The sequence below is a fragment of the Aspergillus eucalypticola genome (assembly GCF_003184535.1).
Source record: "Aspergillus eucalypticola CBS 122712 chromosome Unknown BO83scaffold_13, whole genome shotgun sequence".
NCBI lineage: Eukaryota > Fungi > Ascomycota > Eurotiomycetes > Eurotiales > Aspergillaceae > Aspergillus > Aspergillus eucalypticola.
Genome location: NW_020290287.1, coordinates 283,853 through 304,136, shown reverse-complemented (window position 1 = coordinate 304,136; position 20,284 = coordinate 283,853). Strand labels below are relative to the sequence as shown.

At 49.0% G+C, this 20,284-nt stretch overlaps 7 protein-coding genes across 7 annotated transcripts; 1 reads left to right on the top strand and 6 right to left on the bottom strand.

The window, feature by feature from the left end:
* Positions 1–931: 931 nt before the first annotated feature.
* Positions 932–3,073, bottom strand: BO83DRAFT_445807 (DNA photolyase; the record flags this gene model as incomplete). The annotated part of the gene is made up of 2 exons (XM_025536576.1): positions 1,558–3,073; positions 932–1,491 (listed from the first exon to the last, which is right to left on the bottom strand). Exons 1-2 carry the CDS (start codon positions 2,924–2,926, stop codon positions 932–934), a joined length of 1,929 nt encoding a protein of 642 aa, XP_025387834.1. The 5' UTR covers positions 2,927–3,073.
* Positions 3,074–3,190: 117 nt separating this feature from the next.
* BO83DRAFT_399052 (5'-methylthioadenosine/S-adenosylhomocysteine nucleosidase family protein) lies at positions 3,191–4,311 on the bottom strand (the record flags this gene model as incomplete). Its single annotated transcript, XM_025533296.1, has 2 exons — positions 3,191–3,378; positions 3,399–4,311. The coding sequence occupies 2 exons, from the start codon at positions 4,309–4,311 to the stop codon at positions 3,191–3,193; spliced, it is 1,101 nt and encodes a 366-aa protein (XP_025387833.1).
* Positions 4,312–4,393: 82 nt separating this feature from the next.
* BO83DRAFT_378646 (WD-repeat protein) lies at positions 4,394–6,558 on the top strand. Its single transcript, XM_025531310.1, has 3 exons — positions 4,394–4,717; positions 4,771–6,296; positions 6,356–6,558. Exons 1-3 carry the CDS (start codon positions 4,486–4,488, stop codon positions 6,449–6,451), a joined length of 1,854 nt encoding a protein of 617 aa, XP_025387832.1. The 5' UTR covers positions 4,394–4,485; the 3' UTR covers positions 6,452–6,558.
* A 1-nt stretch (position 6,559) lies between these two features.
* Positions 6,560–10,587, bottom strand: BO83DRAFT_338452 (ATP-binding cassette transporter). Its single transcript, XM_025528507.1, has 11 exons — positions 10,110–10,587; positions 9,821–10,054; positions 9,113–9,774; positions 8,898–9,060; positions 8,611–8,847; positions 8,363–8,561; positions 8,239–8,310; positions 8,064–8,179; positions 7,825–8,009; positions 7,251–7,765; positions 6,560–7,192 (listed from the first exon to the last, which is right to left on the bottom strand). Exons 1-11 carry the CDS (start codon positions 10,483–10,485, stop codon positions 6,589–6,591), a joined length of 3,363 nt encoding a protein of 1,120 aa, XP_025387831.1. The 5' UTR covers positions 10,486–10,587; the 3' UTR covers positions 6,560–6,588.
* A 1,134-nt stretch (positions 10,588–11,721) lies between these two features.
* Positions 11,722–13,876, bottom strand: BO83DRAFT_313920 (fungal specific transcription factor domain-containing protein; the record flags this gene model as incomplete). The annotated part of the gene is made up of 5 exons (XM_025527568.1): positions 11,722–11,778; positions 11,825–13,093; positions 13,147–13,178; positions 13,230–13,452; positions 13,640–13,876. The coding sequence occupies 5 exons, from the start codon at positions 13,874–13,876 to the stop codon at positions 11,722–11,724; spliced, it is 1,818 nt and encodes a 605-aa protein (XP_025387830.1).
* A 710-nt stretch (positions 13,877–14,586) lies between these two features.
* Positions 14,587–16,623, bottom strand: BO83DRAFT_399048 (fungal specific transcription factor domain-containing protein; the record flags this gene model as incomplete). The annotated part of the gene is made up of 4 exons (XM_025533295.1): positions 14,587–15,642; positions 15,695–16,185; positions 16,236–16,405; positions 16,544–16,623. 4 exons carry the CDS (start codon positions 16,621–16,623, stop codon positions 14,587–14,589), a joined length of 1,797 nt encoding a protein of 598 aa, XP_025387829.1.
* Positions 16,624–17,134: 511 nt separating this feature from the next.
* Positions 17,135–19,840, bottom strand: BO83DRAFT_361392 (Zn(II)2Cys6 transcription factor). The gene is made up of 3 exons (XM_025529454.1): positions 19,701–19,840; positions 17,702–19,646; positions 17,135–17,644 (listed from the first exon to the last, which is right to left on the bottom strand). The coding sequence occupies exons 1-3, from the start codon at positions 19,776–19,778 to the stop codon at positions 17,580–17,582; spliced, it is 2,088 nt and encodes a 695-aa protein (XP_025387828.1). The 5' UTR covers positions 19,779–19,840; the 3' UTR covers positions 17,135–17,579.
* Between the last annotated feature and the right edge of the window lie 444 nt (positions 19,841–20,284).

Sequence of the window (20,284 nt, the reverse complement as noted above, 5' to 3'; positions counted from 1 at the left end):
CCACCATCAAAACGTCTCCACATCCTGCCTGCAAATTCCAATAACGACTTACCATCCGAAGCAACTTCCCATTACTACCCATCCAGTTTACTACTACAGCCCACTTCCAAATCAATATCAATACCAGTACACACATACACGTCCAAACCATCACAGACCACAGCATACCCATCAACAGCACCACAAAAACCAACAAAACCCACCCCCAACGCAGGAACAAACAACACGCGATCTAAAGAATAGACTACACCATCGACGATATCAACATGCGCTTCTCCGGGAGGGACTGAGGAGAAGGTTACATATTCACGATCTGGTGTGTCTTTTGGGTCATAGATACAGGTATAGAGATACTTCGAGTATGGGTGGTGGGGATATAGGTAAGTTCTTTTTTCTTCCTTCTGTGGGAGGGGAGGGGGGTCGATTGGGTTTTATGTTTGTGCTTATAGTTTGGTAGGTGGAAGGGGGTATGAGGAGAGATTGCATTTCTGTCCTTCTCATGTTCATGGTGTTGGTATGGGACAGGGGCTGGGAGTGAAGAGGCGGGGTGCTAGTGAGAGTAGTAGTAGTGGTAGTGAGTGAGAGGATATGCATCAGGGTTCGTTTCTGGATAGGGAATACAAATGTAAACGGAGACGGTTATTATAGATATAATACTCAACCCTTCCATCATCTTGTCCACATCTAGACACTCCCCTCCACGACACATATAGGATCAAATCAATTTGTTGAGGTATACCTATTCTAAATGAATAATAGCCCTATCTGAGCCAGCAGGTTATGTATAAGAAGGAACTGACATCTTGGAAGTAAGAAAAGGGGCGAAGAACGAGAGGATGGAATCAAGTACTTTCAAGTCAACAACACGGAGGATATGCTCAGTACTAGTTTTTGAAGGATATCGTGTATTGAATAACTAGCCCTCAGTAGTCTATTTTTGCTTCTTCGAAGTATGTCCTCCATCTCTATTTTCACCACTCTCATCCCCTACTTCTCGCCCCCGTTTCTGCCCTCCCTCATCATCACCACCATCCCCATCCACCCTCTCATTCGTCTCATCCACCACCCTCCCATCCTTAACCTCATACCCAAACACCTCCTTCCACGACCCACCCATAACCTTCTCATCATCTCCCATAAGATGCACCCCGTACGCCTCCTTCATCTGCGCAATACACGTCTGTCTTCTCTCGTCAAAGTCGAACATTGGCTCTGGGTACGTTCTTAATCCGGTCTCTTCATCCTTCTCGACCATCCCATCCCCAGTTACTCGACACTCCCACCTCTTCTGGTCCTCTACCGGCGCCTTCCACGGCTCATAAATATACTTCTTATCATAATGTTTCAGCTCCGGAACATAGTGTCTCACGAACAGCCCTTCTGGATCCCACTTCTTCCCGAACGCCACCGGCGAATAGCATCTATAAAACTGCGTAAAGAATGCCGTGCAGGACAGCCACATCCAGTTTCCGACATTAGAGGCTGTTTCGTCTGTTGTTCTATTATTAGCATCATCGCTATCAAGATCGGAATGGGAAAAGAGGATGGGAGTCATACGATCAACCAACCACTCCTCAAATACCTCCGCCCCCCTCTCCCAGTGCACATAACATCCCCCCCTCGTCAGAAAACACGCTACACTATGTCGTCCCAAATGATGAATCCACCCCTCATACTTCAGCTGTCTCATTAATGCATCGATCCACGGAAATCCCGTCCGCCCTTCCTTCCACCGTCGGAACCATGCCTCCGCTTGCTCATCATCAATCGTATACGTCCTATCAACTAACCCCGTCTCCTCATCGTGATTAGATTGTAAATGCCACGGAATGAACCGCGCGATCTTGTTCCCGCGTGCTTGCGCATACACGGGTCCCAGAGCTGCTTGCGCAGCGAAGAACATTTCTCGAAAGAGAAGCTGGCCCGGGAGATTAGTAGGGAGATTTGAAGTTGGCTTGTGGGCAGATTCGCGCTCGTGGAGGGTATCCTGCACGTCGTGCCAGAATTTGCGCACGGAGAGGGAGCCGAAATGCAGATGCGGCGAGAGGAGGGTTGTCGCTTGTGGGTGAAAGGCCGCTGGGGATGTCTTGGGTTTTTCGAATGTCGCGACGAAGTCTTCATTTTGTTGGAGGTAGGTGCGTAGCATCTCGAGGGCGATGGATTCGCCGCCGTGGTGGGGGGCTGTTGCTTGGCTGGGATCGATGGAGAGTTCCTCCAGTGTAGGGATAGAGAAGTCGCCGTTGGGACCTGCTAAGTTCTTATATTGATCGTCGTTGTGCTTAGTTCGATGCGCAGCATTTAGGTCGTCTTCCTGATGTGGAACCTCATGCTCAATTCCACTGATAGCCCTCATTTTCTCCTCCCCTAACGGATCAGGTACACTCTCCGGCGCATCAACAGGCCTATCCGGCACCCCATTGTTTATCTGTTCAACAGCCTTCTCGACCTGATGGATACTCATCGTCGGCTCGCCTTTATTGTGCTTCACCACTTCGTCCGAATCAAACAACGTCCGTCCGGACTTCACTATAACCTCTACCCCTGCCTCCTTCGCTAACTTCATAACTGTCTCATCGCGCTCCCGCGCATACCCATCTGTGTCACTTTCGAATACGAGGTGTGTCGCACCCCATGCTTTGAACAATTTGGGGAATACTGTTGGAGGAGCTTCACGTATTACCCACAGCTTCTGCTTCGGGTTCAGCCTGTGGTAGGACTGTGACAGGTCGTTCTGGCATTCTAGCAGGAAGCGCCATCGGTTTGGACCTACGCGGACCCGGTATGCGTAGTGCGGGTCCCAGGTGAAGATTGGGATGAATGTCGATGGGTTGAGGGAGAGCGCGGCTTGCAGGGCGGGGTTGTCGTGTAGGCGCAGGTCGGTGCGGTGCCAGAATATCACGGTGGGTGGAGGGGATTGTTGGGGCATGTTGGGCGGATGTGAGAAGATGGGTTGTGATTGAGAGCCAACGGAATAATTGAATCAATTGGACATGTTTTAAGGTGGATGTGAAGGTGATGTGCAGAATTGAGGGTTGTCGTTGGGAGCTGGAATGTGAGTATGATGTCACCGTATCTGGTCAACTCTGACCCTGTTCTCTCGATGTGCGGGATGCAACCATAATGGACGGGGAACCATAGAATGGTGGCTGATACTAACTACTCGGTAGCGATGCCGAATAAGCGGGTAGATTCATCCGAAATAGATATTTCCAGTTGCTGTCAAGGTCTGAATGTTGGTGATAGTGCCATTCTGCGCATAAAAGGTGCCTGTGATTGCCCCATTGGAGGAGGACACAGTACCTGCAGATGAAGAGTTGCGATCATCTTCGATTCGAGGAACCGCTGCATTGGAAAGGTTACCAGTTGGCGCGCAATAAACTCGGCAACAATTAACTCACTAGGCTCAATAAACCGAAGAATTTCCTTAGCTACAGCACTGGCAGCGGCAGCGGCATACTCATGCCATACATCGTTCTTGTGGGAATCGGCGTAATCGCATATTCCTCGGATGACCAGACACGGGAAATCGTTCATCATGGCTGCTGCTTCCATTTCGAAACAGATGGCTCCACCTTCATCGCTGGCGATCTGGTCTCTGGTTGTTGCGTCTTTTATCACAGAGTCACCGGAAAGGATGAGTCCGTAATGTATGACTGGCTTGGTTGGATCGGAGCGTGGTGGTCTCTGAGTAACCCTGTCTCGACTACATTGATCGCAGGTTGCTGCACCATCAATGTGGTCATATGTCGGCTCGAAGAGAGTATCTAACTCCGGTGACGGGCGAATAAATGCTCGATGAGCAGACCGCGCTTCTAAGGCAGTGATAGAGGAGCTGAGCTGATCTCCGTGAGCGAGATGACTAGTCTTCATCTTCGTAATGGCATGTATCCATTCTTCTGGAGGTGGGGGCAGATAACCAGTGCGCACGAATTTGCCCTTATATCGTTTCCCCAGGTCATACTGCACTACTCCCGGATGCAAAGCAGTTGGGGTGCCAATTACAACATCCCCCAGACGAACATCAACACCTTGAGTAGGTACACCACCCCCGATACCGACCAGAAGGAGACGTGATATGTTGGGAAAGTCTATATGTAGCCGAGCAACGGCAACGGCTGTAGAAACCTTACCCCGATATGTAAAGGGCAGTGTTGCAACCACCACATTGTGGTCGCCGAGCTTTCCCCATACGTATCGCACTGGTCTGGATTGTGTTTGCCGGTGTACTTTGTCTAACAGGTACTGAACTGCACAGATTTCGACCTCAAGTGGGCAGAAGATACCGACTGTGTAGTCTCGTGAGAGAGCCATTGGGCTGATAATGCTCGACGGCAGGCAACAACAACCACGCGATCCTACTGCGAGGATTGCAAATGTTCTCTGCTTGATCAAGTATCATTTCAGCTGAGCAGACAAGGCTCGCAGAACCGGTATCCGGGATCAGCGTCCAGGCGCTAGAAATCGGGCGGTTATTGGCCAGACTAAATGCACTTGCTGAGGGGTAGACATCGACTAGCCTGGCGCTTACAAAACTGCCTCATTATCTCCGCCCGGACATTAGGTGTGCTCACTATTTTCCTCAAGCATCTCGTACCGTTCGGGACTATGGGAGGGGAAGCAATTGTCGGACCGGCCCTTTCAGGCCAGTTCTATGCTGGAACCGGAAAGCAGTACAACTTTGGCAGTGTATCGGGAGAGAAGGTCTATATGGGTACCGGTGAGTACATTCACAGTCTCCCTACCAGGGCAACGGGTTGAAGCCCAGACCAGGAGATGTCCAAATATTTTCGACTTTACATTTCGCAAAAAGTGCTTGCTTCAACTCCCGGGAAAGGGAGCATGACTCATTCTGCCTTGAAGGCACCCGCGTGGATTTGTTGAAGGACATAGCAGAGTGGATTGATGCGGACCATAACGAGGGCATTTTCTGGTTGAGTGGAATGGTAGGCACTGGAAAGACGACGATTGCTCGCACGGTGGCACGAAATTATGATCAGCAGTCACGGCTGGCTGCGAGCTTTTTCTTTACAGATGCAAATGGAGATGCCAGTAGTGCAGACTCCTTCGCATCAACAGTTGCTTGTCAGCTGGCCAACTTCGATACAAGCATGAAAAATGCTATTCAGGATGTGTTGGAACGATGTCCTCTGTTACCCTATCAAGGGTTGTCGGAACAGTGGACACGGCTTGTGAAGGAGCCACTGATGGCATTCACCCAGAAGCACGATAAGAATTCGATGCTTATTGTGGTTGATGGCTTGGATTTGTGCCCGGATAAAAATGATCAACGCTTGACTCTTCGTCTGCTATCTGGCATTACTCGGGCGTGCGAAAACAAGGTGCTTGTCTTTCTGGCGAGTAGACCAGAATCCGCCATTCGGTCGCAGCTTTCCGAAATTCAGCATAGAAGGTTGAAACTACAGAATATTGAGGAAAAGGTTGTTAACTCAGATATAAGCATCTTCTTGGACCACGAAATTGGCAAGCTCGTGGCCCCGTTCGAAGCAGAGCTTGCATGGGACGGAGGAATCGTGGCGACTCTCGTCTACCTTGCTCACGGTCTCTTCCTCTGGGCGGCCACTGCTTGTCTATACGTCCGAGGTGCTAAAAACCACCAGATTATGAGGAAGAGACTGAGAGACATAACGCAAAAAGGCCGGGAAAAAGGAAGTCCAACTGAACAGTTATACCAAATCTATACCAGCGTCTTAGATGGCTCAGTCAACGAAGCATGGAATAAGAAAGAGAAGGAAACCTACTGGAAGTCCATTTCGCGAGTATTATGGACTCACGAACATATTCTTGGTTGTCTGCCAAAAAGGGCCACCGGAAAACTGATACGGGTGGACATTGACTCCATGCTAGAGGACTTGCATTCTATTGTGACGGTTCCAGAGGATGGTGACACACCTATAAACTTCCTCCATACTTCCTTTACCGGGTACTTGGGTCAACTGGGGCACCCAGACCTTCACTTAACACGAAAACAGAGCCATTGTATGCTGGCGGATGCTTGCCTTGACCTCCTGAATGAAGCATGTGGGCAAGATGGTAGCAATTTACGGAATCTTGTTCAGCACGGAGGAGAGCCGAAAACGCAGAATATTCCCCAAGAGCTGGAGTATGCGTGCACCCAATGGGTAGAACATCTCTATTTCGGAGGGGAGCCCATGTCCCGAAACACGAAGGCATTTGTGTTTCTCGAAACACACGGGAAGAGTTGGATCCAACTACTTGCCTTGAGCAACAGGTTAGTGACAGTGAACTCAATGAGAATTCTGCTTCATCAGAGAGTTGTGAGTGATACATTAAGCGGAAATCTTAGCCTTTGAGATCTATAGCTAATCTTGTATAGGAGGATAATCCAGAAGAGGACAAGCGATTCATTCATGATTTACTCTCTACTGAATCTATATCCGAGATATCTGCGCAGTGTCAACGACAAGGATAAATTGAAACACCATACATGTATTGCTTTCAGTACAGTTCTCATTCTGTTTCCGTTTCATTGTATGTGAATAATTGATATTATCAGCCGGAATACAAAGATCACTACACACGCAGAATGACTATCTAGTTCTCTTCAACCTAATCCATAGACGTGCCAATAATAGATACCCGTAGCTTTCCATCCTTCATCGTAGCAATGGCATCTACACCTGGCCTCAAAGTATTCATGATCCCCTCAGTCCGATGAGCAATCATTATCACCGTATGATACTCAAGTTCCTTACACAGAATATCTCCCACAATGGCCTCCGTCTCACGATCCAGAGACGAACTAGCTTCATCGAGAATAATGATCGGTTTCGTCGGCGCAGTCGCCTTCACACGGAGTAGCATGCGACAAAGTGCGAAGAGCTGCATCTGACCAGCGGAGAAGGTGAGTATTGCTGACATGGGAAGATTCAGTATAGTGTCAACATCTGTAGAGGCGGCAGCAATCTTATCCCAAAGGCGAGTTCTCCTCAGTGCTTGTACAATTTCATCACTTGTGCATTTATTATACGGGTCCAGATTGACGCGGATAGCTGCTGTGGGGATGTTGAATCCATCTTGTGGTACGGCGATGATGCCACGCTGTCGAAGGATCTGTAAAGGCACGTGTGCGATGTTGATGTCGTCAATGCTAATGGATCCGTGTTTGGTCTCGAGGAGTCGAAGTAAGGAGAGCATCAGTGTGCTTTTCCCACTACGGTAATCGGTCAGTGTTTGCTCTATGAAGATTTGAGTTGCTGGGTAAACTGTACCTTCCTGTGCGACCCATGACAACGAGCTTCTGTCCCGGATTGACTCGAAATGATAAATTGCGCAGAGCGGGCTCTGATTTCTGGGAGTATGACACAGTGATATTTTCGGTGCGTAGTTCTCCTGCTGATGGCCACTGTGCACCTGGCTCTAGAGCACCTTTAGCGCCATCTTCGCTTGGTACACATTCCTGCACATCCTTGAGTCGAGCAATAGCGCTAAGCGAGGTCTCTAAAGAGGTCCAGTTCTGAACTAATCGCAATAGCGTGGTGTTGGCCCCGATCATCAAATTCAAGGCCATTCCGATATCAGACCCTGTGGAGCTCCGGTACACGACAGTGAGTGTTATCAGACCTACAGCAACAGTAGCCATTATACAGTCCAGTACCACTTTGAGCCAGCACTGCAAGCAGAGAAGCAGGTAGTATGGCTTTTGTGACATGTCCAATGCCTTTATATTTTTGGTGGCGAATTTGTCCTGCCAACCGAAAGTACGGATCGTGGTTACACCACTGGTCTGGATGGAATTAGAAAATATTAGAGAGGGCAATATGGATTAAGTGGGTATCATCGTACTGTATCGAGGAAATTGGTGTTCAGGCGCGACCTTGACTCTAGGTCCAGAAAGCGCAACTGACGAGAGTTGCGAAGATAGACTTTCTGGATGAGGTAGACCAATATGTAACATGGTGGTATCGTGGCAAGCATCACTGGCTGTACATACACAATCAAGGCTACCTGCATTAGTAGCTTGAAGATTTCTGGAACAGACCTAGTTAGGAAAATGTGAGTGAGAGGGTGGACTGGAAGCTTACGGGTGCTTAGATTGGCGAGAGCGGAGGGTAGTTGTTTATCCACTAACGCGATGTCTTGGGAGAACCTGTTTAGAGTGATGCCGATCTGTGTGTCTGCAAAATAGGACAATGGTGCTCTGGATTAAGGTACCCTGCATCAGCAAAGTATTTTGACAAAAGGGAGTTGAAGGCTGACCGGAGTACCCGCTCAAGCAGCTGGGAATGTAACACCGTCCCCGAGCGAATCGCGACTTTCATCTGCGTAAACCTTCCATATGTTAGATGTTAGCAAAGCCAAGTTAGTAAACAGGGTAACCGACCACATAGTTCCACTGGTTGCTGCCCACGCAATGAATGAAATCCCTACATAGAGCCCCATATATCCATTAAGCTCCCCAGACGAAGCCTCTGTTGCCCATCTCAGGACATACTGTGAGAATGTCAAGCAGAATGAATATGTGGCGGTGCAGACTGTCATCAGAAAGGCATTTTGGTAACCAACAGCATTGAAGTAGTACCCTGTGTATGAATTAGCACGCATTGTACAACTTTGGAGAAAAGAACCTACCATAGAGAGCAATATCGCCAGCATTCCGTGATAAGTCTTCGGCAGCGTTATCGATTCGCTGGTTGTGACCTGGCGCCTTTGTGTCATACAGCTCTGAGGGCTGGGTAGTCTGATCGCTTGCAGCGTAGTGAACAAGGCTACCCGGAATTTTTCCCTGCTGAACGGTGCTAGGATCCTGGAGGCGTGCCTCCGAGCCTTGCAGAACCAGTAGTCTATTTGCCATGGGGAAGAGCTTCGCTATGACGCATTAGAAAAGTCTGACCGGCTTTAGAAAAAAGTAAACTAACTGGCGTTGCTAATGAGCAGAACACCTGCGTTCATTTCCCTGAAAAGCCCCCTGGGGCCCAGTAGCCTATCAGAAATCTGCTCTGCGACATTCTCGTCCAGGGCACTGAGCGGGTCATCGAGGATGACCACATCATATCGCGAGTATACCGCGCGTGCAAGAGCCTGCGTCAATTAGCGATTTTACAGGGACAACCCACAATGATAATGAACATACTACGCGCTGACGCTGTCCACCGGATAGGTTCATCCCATTGTTCTCGATAAACGTCGAGTCACCGTTGCGAAAGCTCTCCAAATCAGGGCTCAAGCAGCATGCGTCCAGGACCAGCTTGTACCACTCTTGGTCAAAATTAGAGTGACTAATTATTGCATCCCGAATAGTAACACTAGGTAGCCAAGGAGCCTGGGCACAGTATGCGATCTTCTTCGATGCAAGGCTAATTGATCCGGTTGAGGGTAATTCTCCAAGCAGGGCCATGACTAGCGATGTTTTCCCACTGCCAACAGCTCCAGTACAGACGATTAGCTCCCCTTTAGAAAGCCTGAAGGAGACATCTCGAAGTATTGGTGGATCAGGTGTGGAGGGATGTCTAACGGAGACGTATTCCAGTGATACTAAAGAGAGGCCCTCTTTGCCATCATTATGTCGGGGATCCAAAACCGGTAATCGGCTAATATATGCTTCGATACGTGCAAAGTTTGCGATTATACTAACAGCACGGGGAACTAATGTCATGACCATGTTGGCAGGATGCGTGACCATGGAAAGAAGAGCGATAGACGTGAATACGTCGTTGGCGTGCAGTTCTCCAGTTCCAGATGACAGGGCATAGAAGACCAGAGTCAGTACCGGGGCAAATATACCAAGCGAATTTGCTTTGTTACGTTAGCTGGCAGCTGTTGATATGGATTTAACACATACCGCTGGCATTATAGGCGACGAGTATCCACCTTAAACGTTCCGACAGGCGTAACTCCTTCTCACGTAGTTGCCAGATACGACACTGCGTTACATCTACCATACCCATCATCTTGAGGCTCTTGATGCCTCCAAGTACACTTGTAGTCGTGGAAATGCGCTCTTGCGTCGCAGTATTCCAATTCTTCTGTCGGGGCTCAAAGTGCTTAGCAACGTATGCACTCATCCGCGAACACGCTGTAGTGCATTAGTACGATGAGCGTAGAAATTCGAGGATTCAAGAGTATTATACCGAATATGATAGCCAGTGGAAGAAAAGCAAACCATTGAAGCCGGGCAGTCAGTAGCATTGTGCCGATGACCACCTCCAAGATATAGGCCCACGTATCATGAAAAATCTCCCCCACTGACTCAACACTGTCAACATCGGAGCTCATTAGGGTCACAGCCTCTGATTCAACCTCTTTACCGGGGAGTTTCATTGCTTGATCGTGTACCAAGCCAATCAAGGCACCCCTAACCATGATTCGCAGTCGATCGATGTAACGTTGATATATTGCGGCAGAGACCGCCATCCCTATGTACGTAATTGCGGCAGACGAGATAAGCCAGATGCCACGATCTGTGCCAGTAGCCGTTTCATTCACGAAGCGGATGAGGACGTCCATCACTAAGGGTTGAGCGTAACGAAACACGATGAGGAAAAGACGAGGAATCACGGGCAAAAAGAAAGCAGATTTAAGGCAACGTGCCAAATAAAGAGGAAGAGCCCACCCGGAGGACTCAGCTGATAGATATTAGCACGATAGTGAAATGTAGATGAAAGCTCTCACTTCTTGAAATCCACGCTTCGATTGCTCTCGTACGGAGAGTTCTTGATGATAGCATGTAATGGATTGCAGGTAACTGTGAGGAAGAAAGCGTCGAGATATAGCTTTCCCTCAGCATAATACTCATCCAAGAGAGGGAGGCAAATCTAAAGGGCCCAGCCGCATCCTCTGAGGTTGACACCGGCGACTTTAGATATCCTTCGCATCCCCAGGAACGGATATAGGTGAGAAGCCATATCGCTTTCAAACATGATCTTAACACAATTGCGCCACAGTCAAAGACTGTTTCACATACCATGCCCCTCATCTTATACATATCTTGTGCTAGTGCAACAGCAAGGTATGCAGGTACCAGGTGAGGCGATTGAACTCCTCGGCCATATTCAAGGATGGATATAACCAGAATACCTGCTACTACAGCAACCGAGAGGCTATTGTCCAAAGCGGCTAGACCATTGTGGCGATGCGCGTCTGGCCCAGGCCCAGTCACAGATAGCAAATGAATTATGCAGAGCGCGACTGCGATTACCTGCGATATGGTCCCCCGGGAAGCAGAATCTGGGTTTTTTGGTAGGTTGTAAATGCCACAGACTCTCCGGGCCATCCCAAGTAGGAAAGCCAACGATAGGACAATTGACCCCCATTCGCTGTTAATGGCCTGAGAGAAAATCATGATCATTGCGCTTCAATTACCACCAGGAACTCGAATATGGTGGAGATTCCGGTCAGTGCCACGAATAAAGAAACGTTGGAACCCGTAGAGAGCTGGAAGTGGCGGTATGCTGATAAGGAGACTGATGCACGTGCAGCCACAAGGGGACCGAGCTCCACATGAGGTGTCGCCTGTCGTAGTGCATTGATAATTCAGCCTTATGTCTCAGATAGTATTACACGCTAATCATGCAGCCAATGACCAGTTGGGTTGCGGTGGCACGTCATAATTGGGCGTTGTGCCGCCATTTTTGCCCTTGTAAAAATAAGGCACTTCTCAATCCATGATGAAATGCTCAAATATTTAGAGGAAGTACACGTTGGTGATGAGATTTTGACTCCTAGGTACATAGCCTCCTTTGATCAATAGATAGGCCCATCCTGCAACTCGGTATCCTGGATGAAGGCATCCCACGTAGTCTGTTCCGGTCAGTATAGGCCAAGTCAAGTAGCATGAAGTACGAACCCAATCAATATCTACATCCAGGGTCTGCTTCTCAGGCGATTGATCGCCACCATCAAAGGCTGTGAATAGAGAATTAAATCCTTGGAGATCTAAGGCATGGGCTGAAGTAGTTGCAGATTCGGGCCGGAAGCTTTCGATCATCCGCACAATAATATCGTAGACTCTCCCAGCTTCTTCGTAGGAGTCCTTCGCGAGTCTCCAGAGGTCGCAAGACCTTTCTAATATCTGTAGTATATCGATACTCCTGGATGCATCTGGGTTGTTAAACCGCTGCGCGAGCTCCAACTCCAGAAAGAGAATCATAGCAGCTAGAGTCAACACTTGTCTCGTTAATGAAGACTTGTACCACGACGGCTCTAGTGCCACTTGGTAATCTAGTAAAGTCATCGCGGAGGATAAGCATCGATCGTGAGATAGCTTGAATCGGGTATCGAGTCGCCCTTTAGCCATGAACTTCCTGTGAAGAGTACACATAGCTCTGTGATACATTGAGCAGAGACTGAATCTGGAAACTTCTGCTGCGTTTCCTAATGGGATGATATTGCCCTCCATGTGGACTTTTAGGTGTGAAGGAAACCGCTCATATGCATCATACAGCGCCTGGTCAATTTCGCGAACAGTGTCATAGGTGACAAGCGTTGGGGTGTTATTGAAATCTGCAATGCGTCCGATCGCACGGAAGAGGCGGGTCTTTGCTATTATGTAGGTCGTTGAGGTAGGCTCTTCCAGAGGCCTCGATGGCGGGAGAGACATAGCTTTTTCCGATAACTCCCAGTCGTGGATGTTGCGTGGCTCCATTGTATCCGAGAATAGTGTTGAGCCCGTTCGAGGAAAGCCACCAAGAAATGAGGCCATATCGTCCATGATAATCACCGACATCCAGACACGACGTCGATATTCTGCCTGAAACGGTGAGATAGAAGGAGAGTGAGAAGGGTCACGATGATAACCCATGTTTATTGCAGCTCGTACAATGACTCCTGTCATGATCCATAGGCCGCGACGGTTGTCGTCTTTTCTGTTGAGCTCAGCTGTTGCGTTGAACCTCAAGGTCTCAATAGTGTAAGGAAGGCATTTAGCAATATCGCCATTGAGCAAACACTGTGCTGTACGGATGCGATAGAGCTGAAAGAGTGACTCCGAGATGCACTCGTACTCTGGCGGTTCCCCGAATTGATGAAAGGAGAGCATTGTGAGGCCAAGGATTGAGAAGAGGAGGCCCAGCCATATGAAGTTTGTGCGGGACGGGTCTTTCCAATGCTCGTTATACTGATGTGTGGTTAGTAGGTAGGTGATTATTATGACAGTAAAGAGATTGATACCTCGCGCATGAAGGTTGTTCTATGTAGGATGGCTTTACAATGGTAAGTCAGCTTTTTGACATTCATTGGACGAGGTCACTCACGGGGCACAGATATTTGGAATTTCTCTGTGTCAAAGAATAGAGCTATCAGCTTATCGACCTGATGCTTTGGCGGTAATGTAGATACAATCTCAATCCGCTCCAGTGGCTTGACTTGACCAAAAAGCAAGCTCGAGCCGTCGGCAAGTTGCGAGGGAGCAGACCGGACGACCTCATCAGCGGTTTCATCCTGAGTTTCGGTCCATGTTTTCTTGAGTGCGTTTATCTGTGAACTATTAGCTGAGGTGCCTTACTCTAGAAAGGCACTCGACACGACGTCAAAAGAGAGGCTGCAGTTCGCTAACATGATGAAAGGGAGACGTGGTGTAGCAAAGTTCAAACAGAGAATGAACCAGCATGGGGGAAGCAAAGTAGTCTATAGCAAAGATCCACAGGCAGATTAGAATACTCACCTCTTCCAAAACGTCATACCACTCATCACCCCCTCGGTACACCGAGCGAGTGCCATCAATCATCGTCGTCCCAGCGCATGCGACCTCTGAAGCATGCGACTGCGCACCTTGCAAAGCCTTATTATCGTCAGGGATAGAGCTCTCCGGTGTACGAGGCGTGTTCTCAGACGATCCATTCTTCCGCTCAGCAATCAGCCTCTTGACTAGATCCTCCAAGTGATCGATCCTATTCTTCATTTCATCCCCACCATCCTGACGCGTGGGGGTAGTGCCATTGTTGGCGCCTCTGAATCTGCAGGACGGCTGCTCATTGCGAGTGATACAGTTCTGACAAGGCTTCTCGCGATTACATTTCAGCCTGGACCCGTCAGCCGTTATCCTCCACATAGTATACGTGGTGGATCTACACACTTCCTAGCGCGGCAGGGATCACATGACAATGTGATCCGGTGGCGCCGTTTTGGTTGGTGCGATGGTCTGGAGACCCAAGTGGGTTTTGTGACACCATTGGATACCATAGTGACTGAGGTATAAAAAGCTGGAATGGCATGGAGTTGGTTAAGTCCATGGCGATGGAAGCAGGATCCCCCGCTTGGGATAAGCTCGGTGCACGTGACTTATCCCCGCGGACTTAAGAGATCCGACTTATCAACGAGACACGGTGGTCCTTGATGACTTTGCTTTCCAATACAATGGTGATAGTGAATTATGCATGGGAGGAATCTCGTCTACAAATTCCTAAGCGAAGTAAAGTCACCACTTCAAGTTCGTGACTTTCCTTCCTGCGCCCGGGATTTGGTCAAATCATAAGTATATTTTATGCTCCTGCTATAGGTTCCAGTAAATAGGTGCTGTCTCAAATAAGTGCCCGGCCCTCATAATCCATTAGTAAATCATCAAGCAAATTCTCACGTCTTTGACGAACTGTCGACGTCTAAAATCGCTCTTTAAGCCTCAATCAATCCAAGAAGGTTTGCGCGTGCTGTTCTAGTCTTCAATACTGCCATCTCAGCCGTAGGATAAGCCTGCATCAAGTGTAACGCAGCCTCCTCACAGGCATATAGATTTGTCATAGCCTGCCTTCGGACCATGGTATCTGAGCCCTGAAGATCCAACAGACTAGCCTCGACAGCGAACATCAGTATTGTGACTGATGCTCCAGGAAGGAACGGAAGTAGTCCTAAGTCCTGCAACTCCCCGAGTACCTTTTTGATTTGCGACGTGGATGCCCTTAGACCTTCCATGTTCGGAAGCGCAGTGCTGGTTTGCTGGCCATGCGTTCCTGTGCGGTATATCACAGCCATGGAGGCTAGATATAGCAGGTATAGGAAAGCTTTGTGCACGAGAAACACTGCTTCGGTCGAATTTCCATGCGAATCGGCGGGAATGTGCGGTGGATGGTAAACTGCGTTGAGTGGAAGGAATTGAATCCAGGAATAGAGAAGCTTCTCACAACTGGGTCTAATGGATGGCGAAATGCTACATTTAGGGGCGAGTGAATAGAAGCTGCTGCGACGTGCTGGGATTGGAACCCAGGCCCCTTCGTATAGGTAGTCTAATATTGCTCCAACACAGTAGGAGAGTTTGACTAATTCCTTGAAGAGCATGGCAGATTGTTCCTGGCTAGTGCTGGTAAGCATAGGAGAAGCGCTACCTAAGCTCTCATGAATGACTTCATCGTATTCCTGAGATGCATCGCTCATAAGATGAAGGATCGAGTCTGGATATATGCTGACTGGCATCCGTGGGGGCCGACGAGACCCAAGCGAGATTGTTCGATCACGGACGTAGAGGCAGCACCACATAGTGGATCTGAAGGAACGGCTATCGCATGGCCAATCTTCATCATGGAGCAGGCCTATCCGTTCCGCAGTAGAAAAGGCGATATCAAGCCAGTAGGACGGCCCTTTGTGTCGTGACATATCTCCATGCCAGAGAGTCATCAGTAAGAGAGCTTGAATTTGGGTATAGGCACATGGTTCGGATTCAAACTCGTAAAGAACCTGCTAGTCGCTCAGTATATATGTAATATGATGTATTGTAATCAGTACAGACCTTTGTACGTTCAAATAAAGCTCCCGTTAGCCGATCCATTTCGTCATTGTCTCGCCGAGCGAAAATACTGCCGGCAAACATGACAGCTTGGTATAGTAGTGGTGAATTGAATTGAGCATCATCTCCAACTATAACTTTTGAGAGAAAATCCCCAAGATCAAGAATTGGTAAGAGCGGATGAACATATTTGACATACGCCGCCAATAGCTCGTTGCGCAAGGCTGGTGGCAAGAGCTGCAGAGCTCCTTTCCTAAGCAAATACTCACTGTCCTCAGGTGAGACCGTTGGGAGTCGAGTTCGAAATTTACGGTCCGGTCTTGTAACATTTCCCTTGCTCGGAGCCAAATAGGAGACTGGCTGCTCGAGAAGTCCCTCAATATCTGAGAGAAGATTGTCAAGAGGATAGGTAGACAGAACATCAGGCTTGATGGCGATGTGTGGTTGACCTGATATAGCTTTGGTCCCTGACACCAGTAACTGGGAAAGAGATTCTATGAAGACTGGTGAGTAAGTGCGGCAGACAGCATAACTGGTTACCTACCCCCGTCGAAGAAACCATTGCTCTCCCAATCATCCACACTGGCGGGACTCTCTGTGTGGGGAATGGAAATTCCAGCATGGGTCCCACTAGAGTCCGAGCATGGCGAAGACGAGGCATTGGTGTCAGGAGAGGAGGCCGTCTTTGGACTAGTTGATGACCTTCTGAGTGCCCTGTAACATACAATTGTCAAAATCCTTTCTCAAGCTCCAACAATATTCCATTGTATACAAAGAGCAGCCAATGACTCTTGGCTACCAATACGCACGGAAAGCTGGACGGAAAATACCTTCGCGATTTCGTGTAGACACACTTCAAGTTTCTCAAATTGCATCTGCGACACAGAGTCGCTCCTCGTGTTAGTTCGCATCGTACCTTTGAGCTCCGACATGCAAGGCAAGCGAGTAGAGGCCGCTGCGTCACACGACTACAAACCTGAGGTCGAGGGCAACTCTCCATGTCGGATATTTATTCCTGGATTGCTCCACTGAAACTTGACCAAGAATTTACGGTCCAGACAGGCCATCGACGGGTGCAAGAAGTAAATATGGAATAACAATCGCATCCCTTTCATGACCGAGTTCCTAACCTGGCTCAAGATTAAGCCACCGGACATGTGCAGGAAGCTCATCTTTTCCGGCGGCAATTTGGTCTTCCCCACCAGGATCCACATTCTCACCAGCTTCAACGCCGCGGAACACCAAGGATCACAAATGATTTGTCAATCCAGTGGTGAACCGGACGATCGGCCTGCCAAGTGCGTAGCCTACCTAGTCTAGACTGAGCTTCTCGACTTTCCCCCGCGCTAGCTTTCTGGGGGTTTCGAAGATCATAATCGTTAAACCAAGGCGTATTGCTGTACACACGAAACAGTGGCAATTTTATGTATTTATAGTGTATGTATTTGAGATCCATTGAGCTTGAAGAAAACCGTCTTAGCAAATTGATCGAGCGAGATTGTCTCATGCGTCTTCCAAGTAGTCGAATGGCTGTTGTGAAACAGAAACCCGACGATGCGGAGTCCGAGTAATCCGGGCTCAGGGGTTTTTGGCGGTCACCACCGTTATCTCCACCGGAAAGATAGCCACCGGAACTATCACACCAACCCATGGATCCCGTGACCCCAATTATCCGGCGGCTTGCCACATACCATTGAACTCCGCGGCCATTGTTGCTACTGTGGCCATAAGCCATTCTGCGTGGTTACATATGAGCATACTAAATAGCAATTCAACTATCGCGATGCTTGCCCTTTCAGGTCTCTTTTTAGGCTTTGGCTTGGCCCCAGGAAATGTCAGCGAGCTACCAGGCGGTACTGATCACGATGACTCCCGCGCGCTCTTTTGGCTAGGGAAATGTTCGGCCCCAGTTCCACGTACTGTTTTGATCATCAGGGACCAAGTTAAACATGGCTATGCATAAGGTCAGTCAAAATCCGAATTGTGTCTTGGGGGATCAAGGGTCATTACATTCTCCAAATGCACCAAATGTATCGTCCAGCTGTTGAAAGGCCTGGGCAGGGAGGAAATCATATGGTCCCATTACGGCAGGAGGGACATTATATTCTGTGTCCCAGGAACCTTGGACAGTATCTACAGCGGCCTGCACTGCGGGTCCGTGAATTGTCCTGGAGCGCCCTGCACTCAAGGAGTCGTTCGAGCGGCCGTCAACCCCAGAACCGGTTAATCGCGTGTCAGAAGGGCAATTTGTTTCGATATTATCAGCCAAGGCATGTGTTATCTCGCGCTGAGTGGTAACTTTCAGCAGCTCCGTCAGAAGCTGTTCAGTTTGCCTTGCTATTCGATCGTGGCTCTTGAGACTTCGACTAGCGCGAATTATTCTTACCACCCCATCCTTTGCCTCGTGAGCGGTGGCCGTTAAAGGTTTCACAGTTGGAGGTATGCAGAGTATCACACCAGCAGTAAATTTTGTCATGGATACAACTGCTATAGCGAAGTGATTCTTTAATGTGTGAACTGGCACACAAGATATGCGAAGGGCAGCAGCTGTGGCTCGGTCTAGCGCCCTATGCATCGCATCCATGATCGCCCGCGAAGATGTTAGCCTGTTGATTCTTCGCTCCAACAGCGGTCTATTTGCTTGTATGACCATGCCATCATACGTCAACTGAAGAACAGCAGCCTGTAGATAGATTGTCTCCACCTGCTGCCTTGCTTGGGGCGGAAGCGTTTGCAGCTGCCCTTCAACGGTTTCCCAGCGACCATCTGCTTTCCAATAGTCAAAGTCATATAATTTCGGGACGGCTTTCCACCAGTCAGTGAGAAGAGCGTTCGACTCCTCGGTAATATGAATGATAGCTTCCAAGTTCTGTTCCTCTAGTCCAGATGTCAGGTCAAGCCGACGGAAGCGGATAAGAATTTCGCGAGCAATCGCATACACATCTGTCTTTAAGACGTGAAATGGGGCGCGCGACGTTATTCCGTCGCTGTTCTCCACCGACAGATTAGTGAGCAGGGAGTAGTCAAAGACCAGGTCGTCGACGAGCTGTAGATGACGAACGTTGGCCGAAGGCAGAGAAGCAGGGCGCCCATAGAGAATGGAGCAAAATGTATCCGAAACGATGATCTGGTTCCAACAACGAGAGCGTGTCTCATTAGCGATAGAAGGTTGCGACGATGTGCTTGTTTCTTGAAGATTGAGGGCATATGCAGCTCTGAAAGCCATGCCACACGTGGTCCAGGCCATATTTGGAGAGCTGTGGAACATGTAATAGCAACAGAGTAGAAGACAGACTTGCACTCCTTCTATACGGCGGTCCTCCAAGATGTCAAGCACACGGGAACGAATCTCTGTCAGAAATTTGTTCAGCAAATCCTGGGCATCAATTGAATGCCTGGATAGAAGGATATGACCAGGCCAATCTGCGTCGGGGAGGACTGATTGTAAGCTGATAACAGCGACAGCAAGCACCGTCATGACTGCACCAAGATCCCGGCGTTGCCATTGATGCTGAGAGATAATTGGCTGGGCCATTTCTCTAAATGACGGCTCATGGAGTACCAAGATAAACCACTGCATTCGGTCAAAGTAGGCGTTGATCAATGCAAGCATCACAGTCGTTGGGGGCATGGGCGTCTCTTTCAGACCCCATAGTGAGTTATCAGCACCCATCATGCCAACATCACCCGGCACAGCAGCTTCAGTCAAGGTCCGGCCTGTCTCCTCCTCGTTATAAACCTGCCTGGCAAAACCAATCGCCGAAGTACCAGTGGCATACTGTTGGTGGTGGTCCTCGGACGCTCTTCTCGGTAAGACCTGCGGTGTATCAGATCCGGCGGAAGCCGCTGGGGTGGCCGGTGCCTGATATTCAGAAACACGACGACGTGATGCTGTGGTTGTCTCGCATTTGTGACCAGCACGAGTGCATAGTACACACGGACGAACTGAGTCACACTAGAAAAGATAAGAATCGCTCACAGCTGCTCATGTCTAAATGTGGGAGCCTACCTTGAGCTTTTGTCGGCGACAACGGTCGCAAGCCTTGGATATTCGCGACCGAGTCGACCTACTGGAGGCTTTCTGCATGTAGCAATCAGAGCGGTGGCTGAAGGATACGTCAGAAGCGAGAAGATCAATCTATGAGTTTCCTGGGCTGTATTGCATAGAATCCGGGGTAGTGGAGAGAATGTGTTCGTGTTTGCCGGTGGAAAACAACGAGAATGTGCGGGGAAGAATGAAGCCCGCCAATGAACCTGCGGCTGGGGCCGCCACGTGCGGGGAGTCAGGACGTAAGGCCATAAGGCTACAAGGCCACAACATCATCAAGGCCTAAAGGCATTAAGGCTGTAAGGCGATAAGGCATCAACTCGGGAAAAGGTTACAACCTGTCAAACAAATCAACAACATCAGCATTAACAAACAATTGACCTCCTTTTGCAAAAGCTTATCCGTGTGGATTGGATCCGCCTCACCATCAATCTGCTGTGCGCGCTTCGCCCTCTCAGCAAAACAACGGCGTGTAAGCAATGTTGCTATTTCAGTCATTCGCGACATTTTACGAATTGGTCTAGCAGTAAAACACTGCTCAGTCT

Excerpts from the sequence above, each read along its gene's own strand:
- BO83DRAFT_338452 (XM_025528507.1), bottom strand. The coding sequence starts at position 10,485 with ATGGACGTCCTCATCCGCTTCGTGAATGAAACGGCTACTGGCACAGAT. Across the intron at positions 8,848-8,897 it reads TCTGCTCATTAGCAACGCCA|CGAAGCTCTTCCCCATGGCA; the intron begins GTTAGTTTACTT and ends AATGCGTCATAG. Across the intron at positions 8,311-8,362 it reads GCAACCAGTGGAACTATGTG|GTTTACGCAGATGAAAGTCG; the intron begins GTCGGTTACCCT and ends AACATATGGAAG.
- BO83DRAFT_361392 (XM_025529454.1), bottom strand. The coding sequence starts at position 19,778 with ATGCAGAAAGCCTCCAGTAGGTCGACTCGGTCGCGAATATCCAAGGCT. Across the intron at positions 19,647-19,700 it reads GTCGCCGACAAAAGCTCAAG|TGTGACTCAGTTCGTCCGTG; the intron begins GTAGGCTCCCAC and ends TATCTTTTCTAG. Across the intron at positions 17,645-17,701 it reads ATTTGGTGCATTTGGAGAAT|CCATGTTTAACTTGGTCCCT; the intron begins GTAATGACCCTT and ends CCTTATGCATAG.
- BO83DRAFT_378646 (XM_025531310.1), top strand. The coding sequence starts at position 4,486 with ATGCACTTGCTGAGGGGTAGACATCGACTAGCCTGGCGCTTACAAAAC. Across the intron at positions 4,718-4,770 it reads GAAGGTCTATATGGGTACCG|GAGATGTCCAAATATTTTCG; the intron begins GTGAGTACATTC and ends AGCCCAGACCAG. Across the intron at positions 6,297-6,355 it reads TTCTGCTTCATCAGAGAGTT|GAGGATAATCCAGAAGAGGA; the intron begins GTGAGTGATACA and ends AATCTTGTATAG.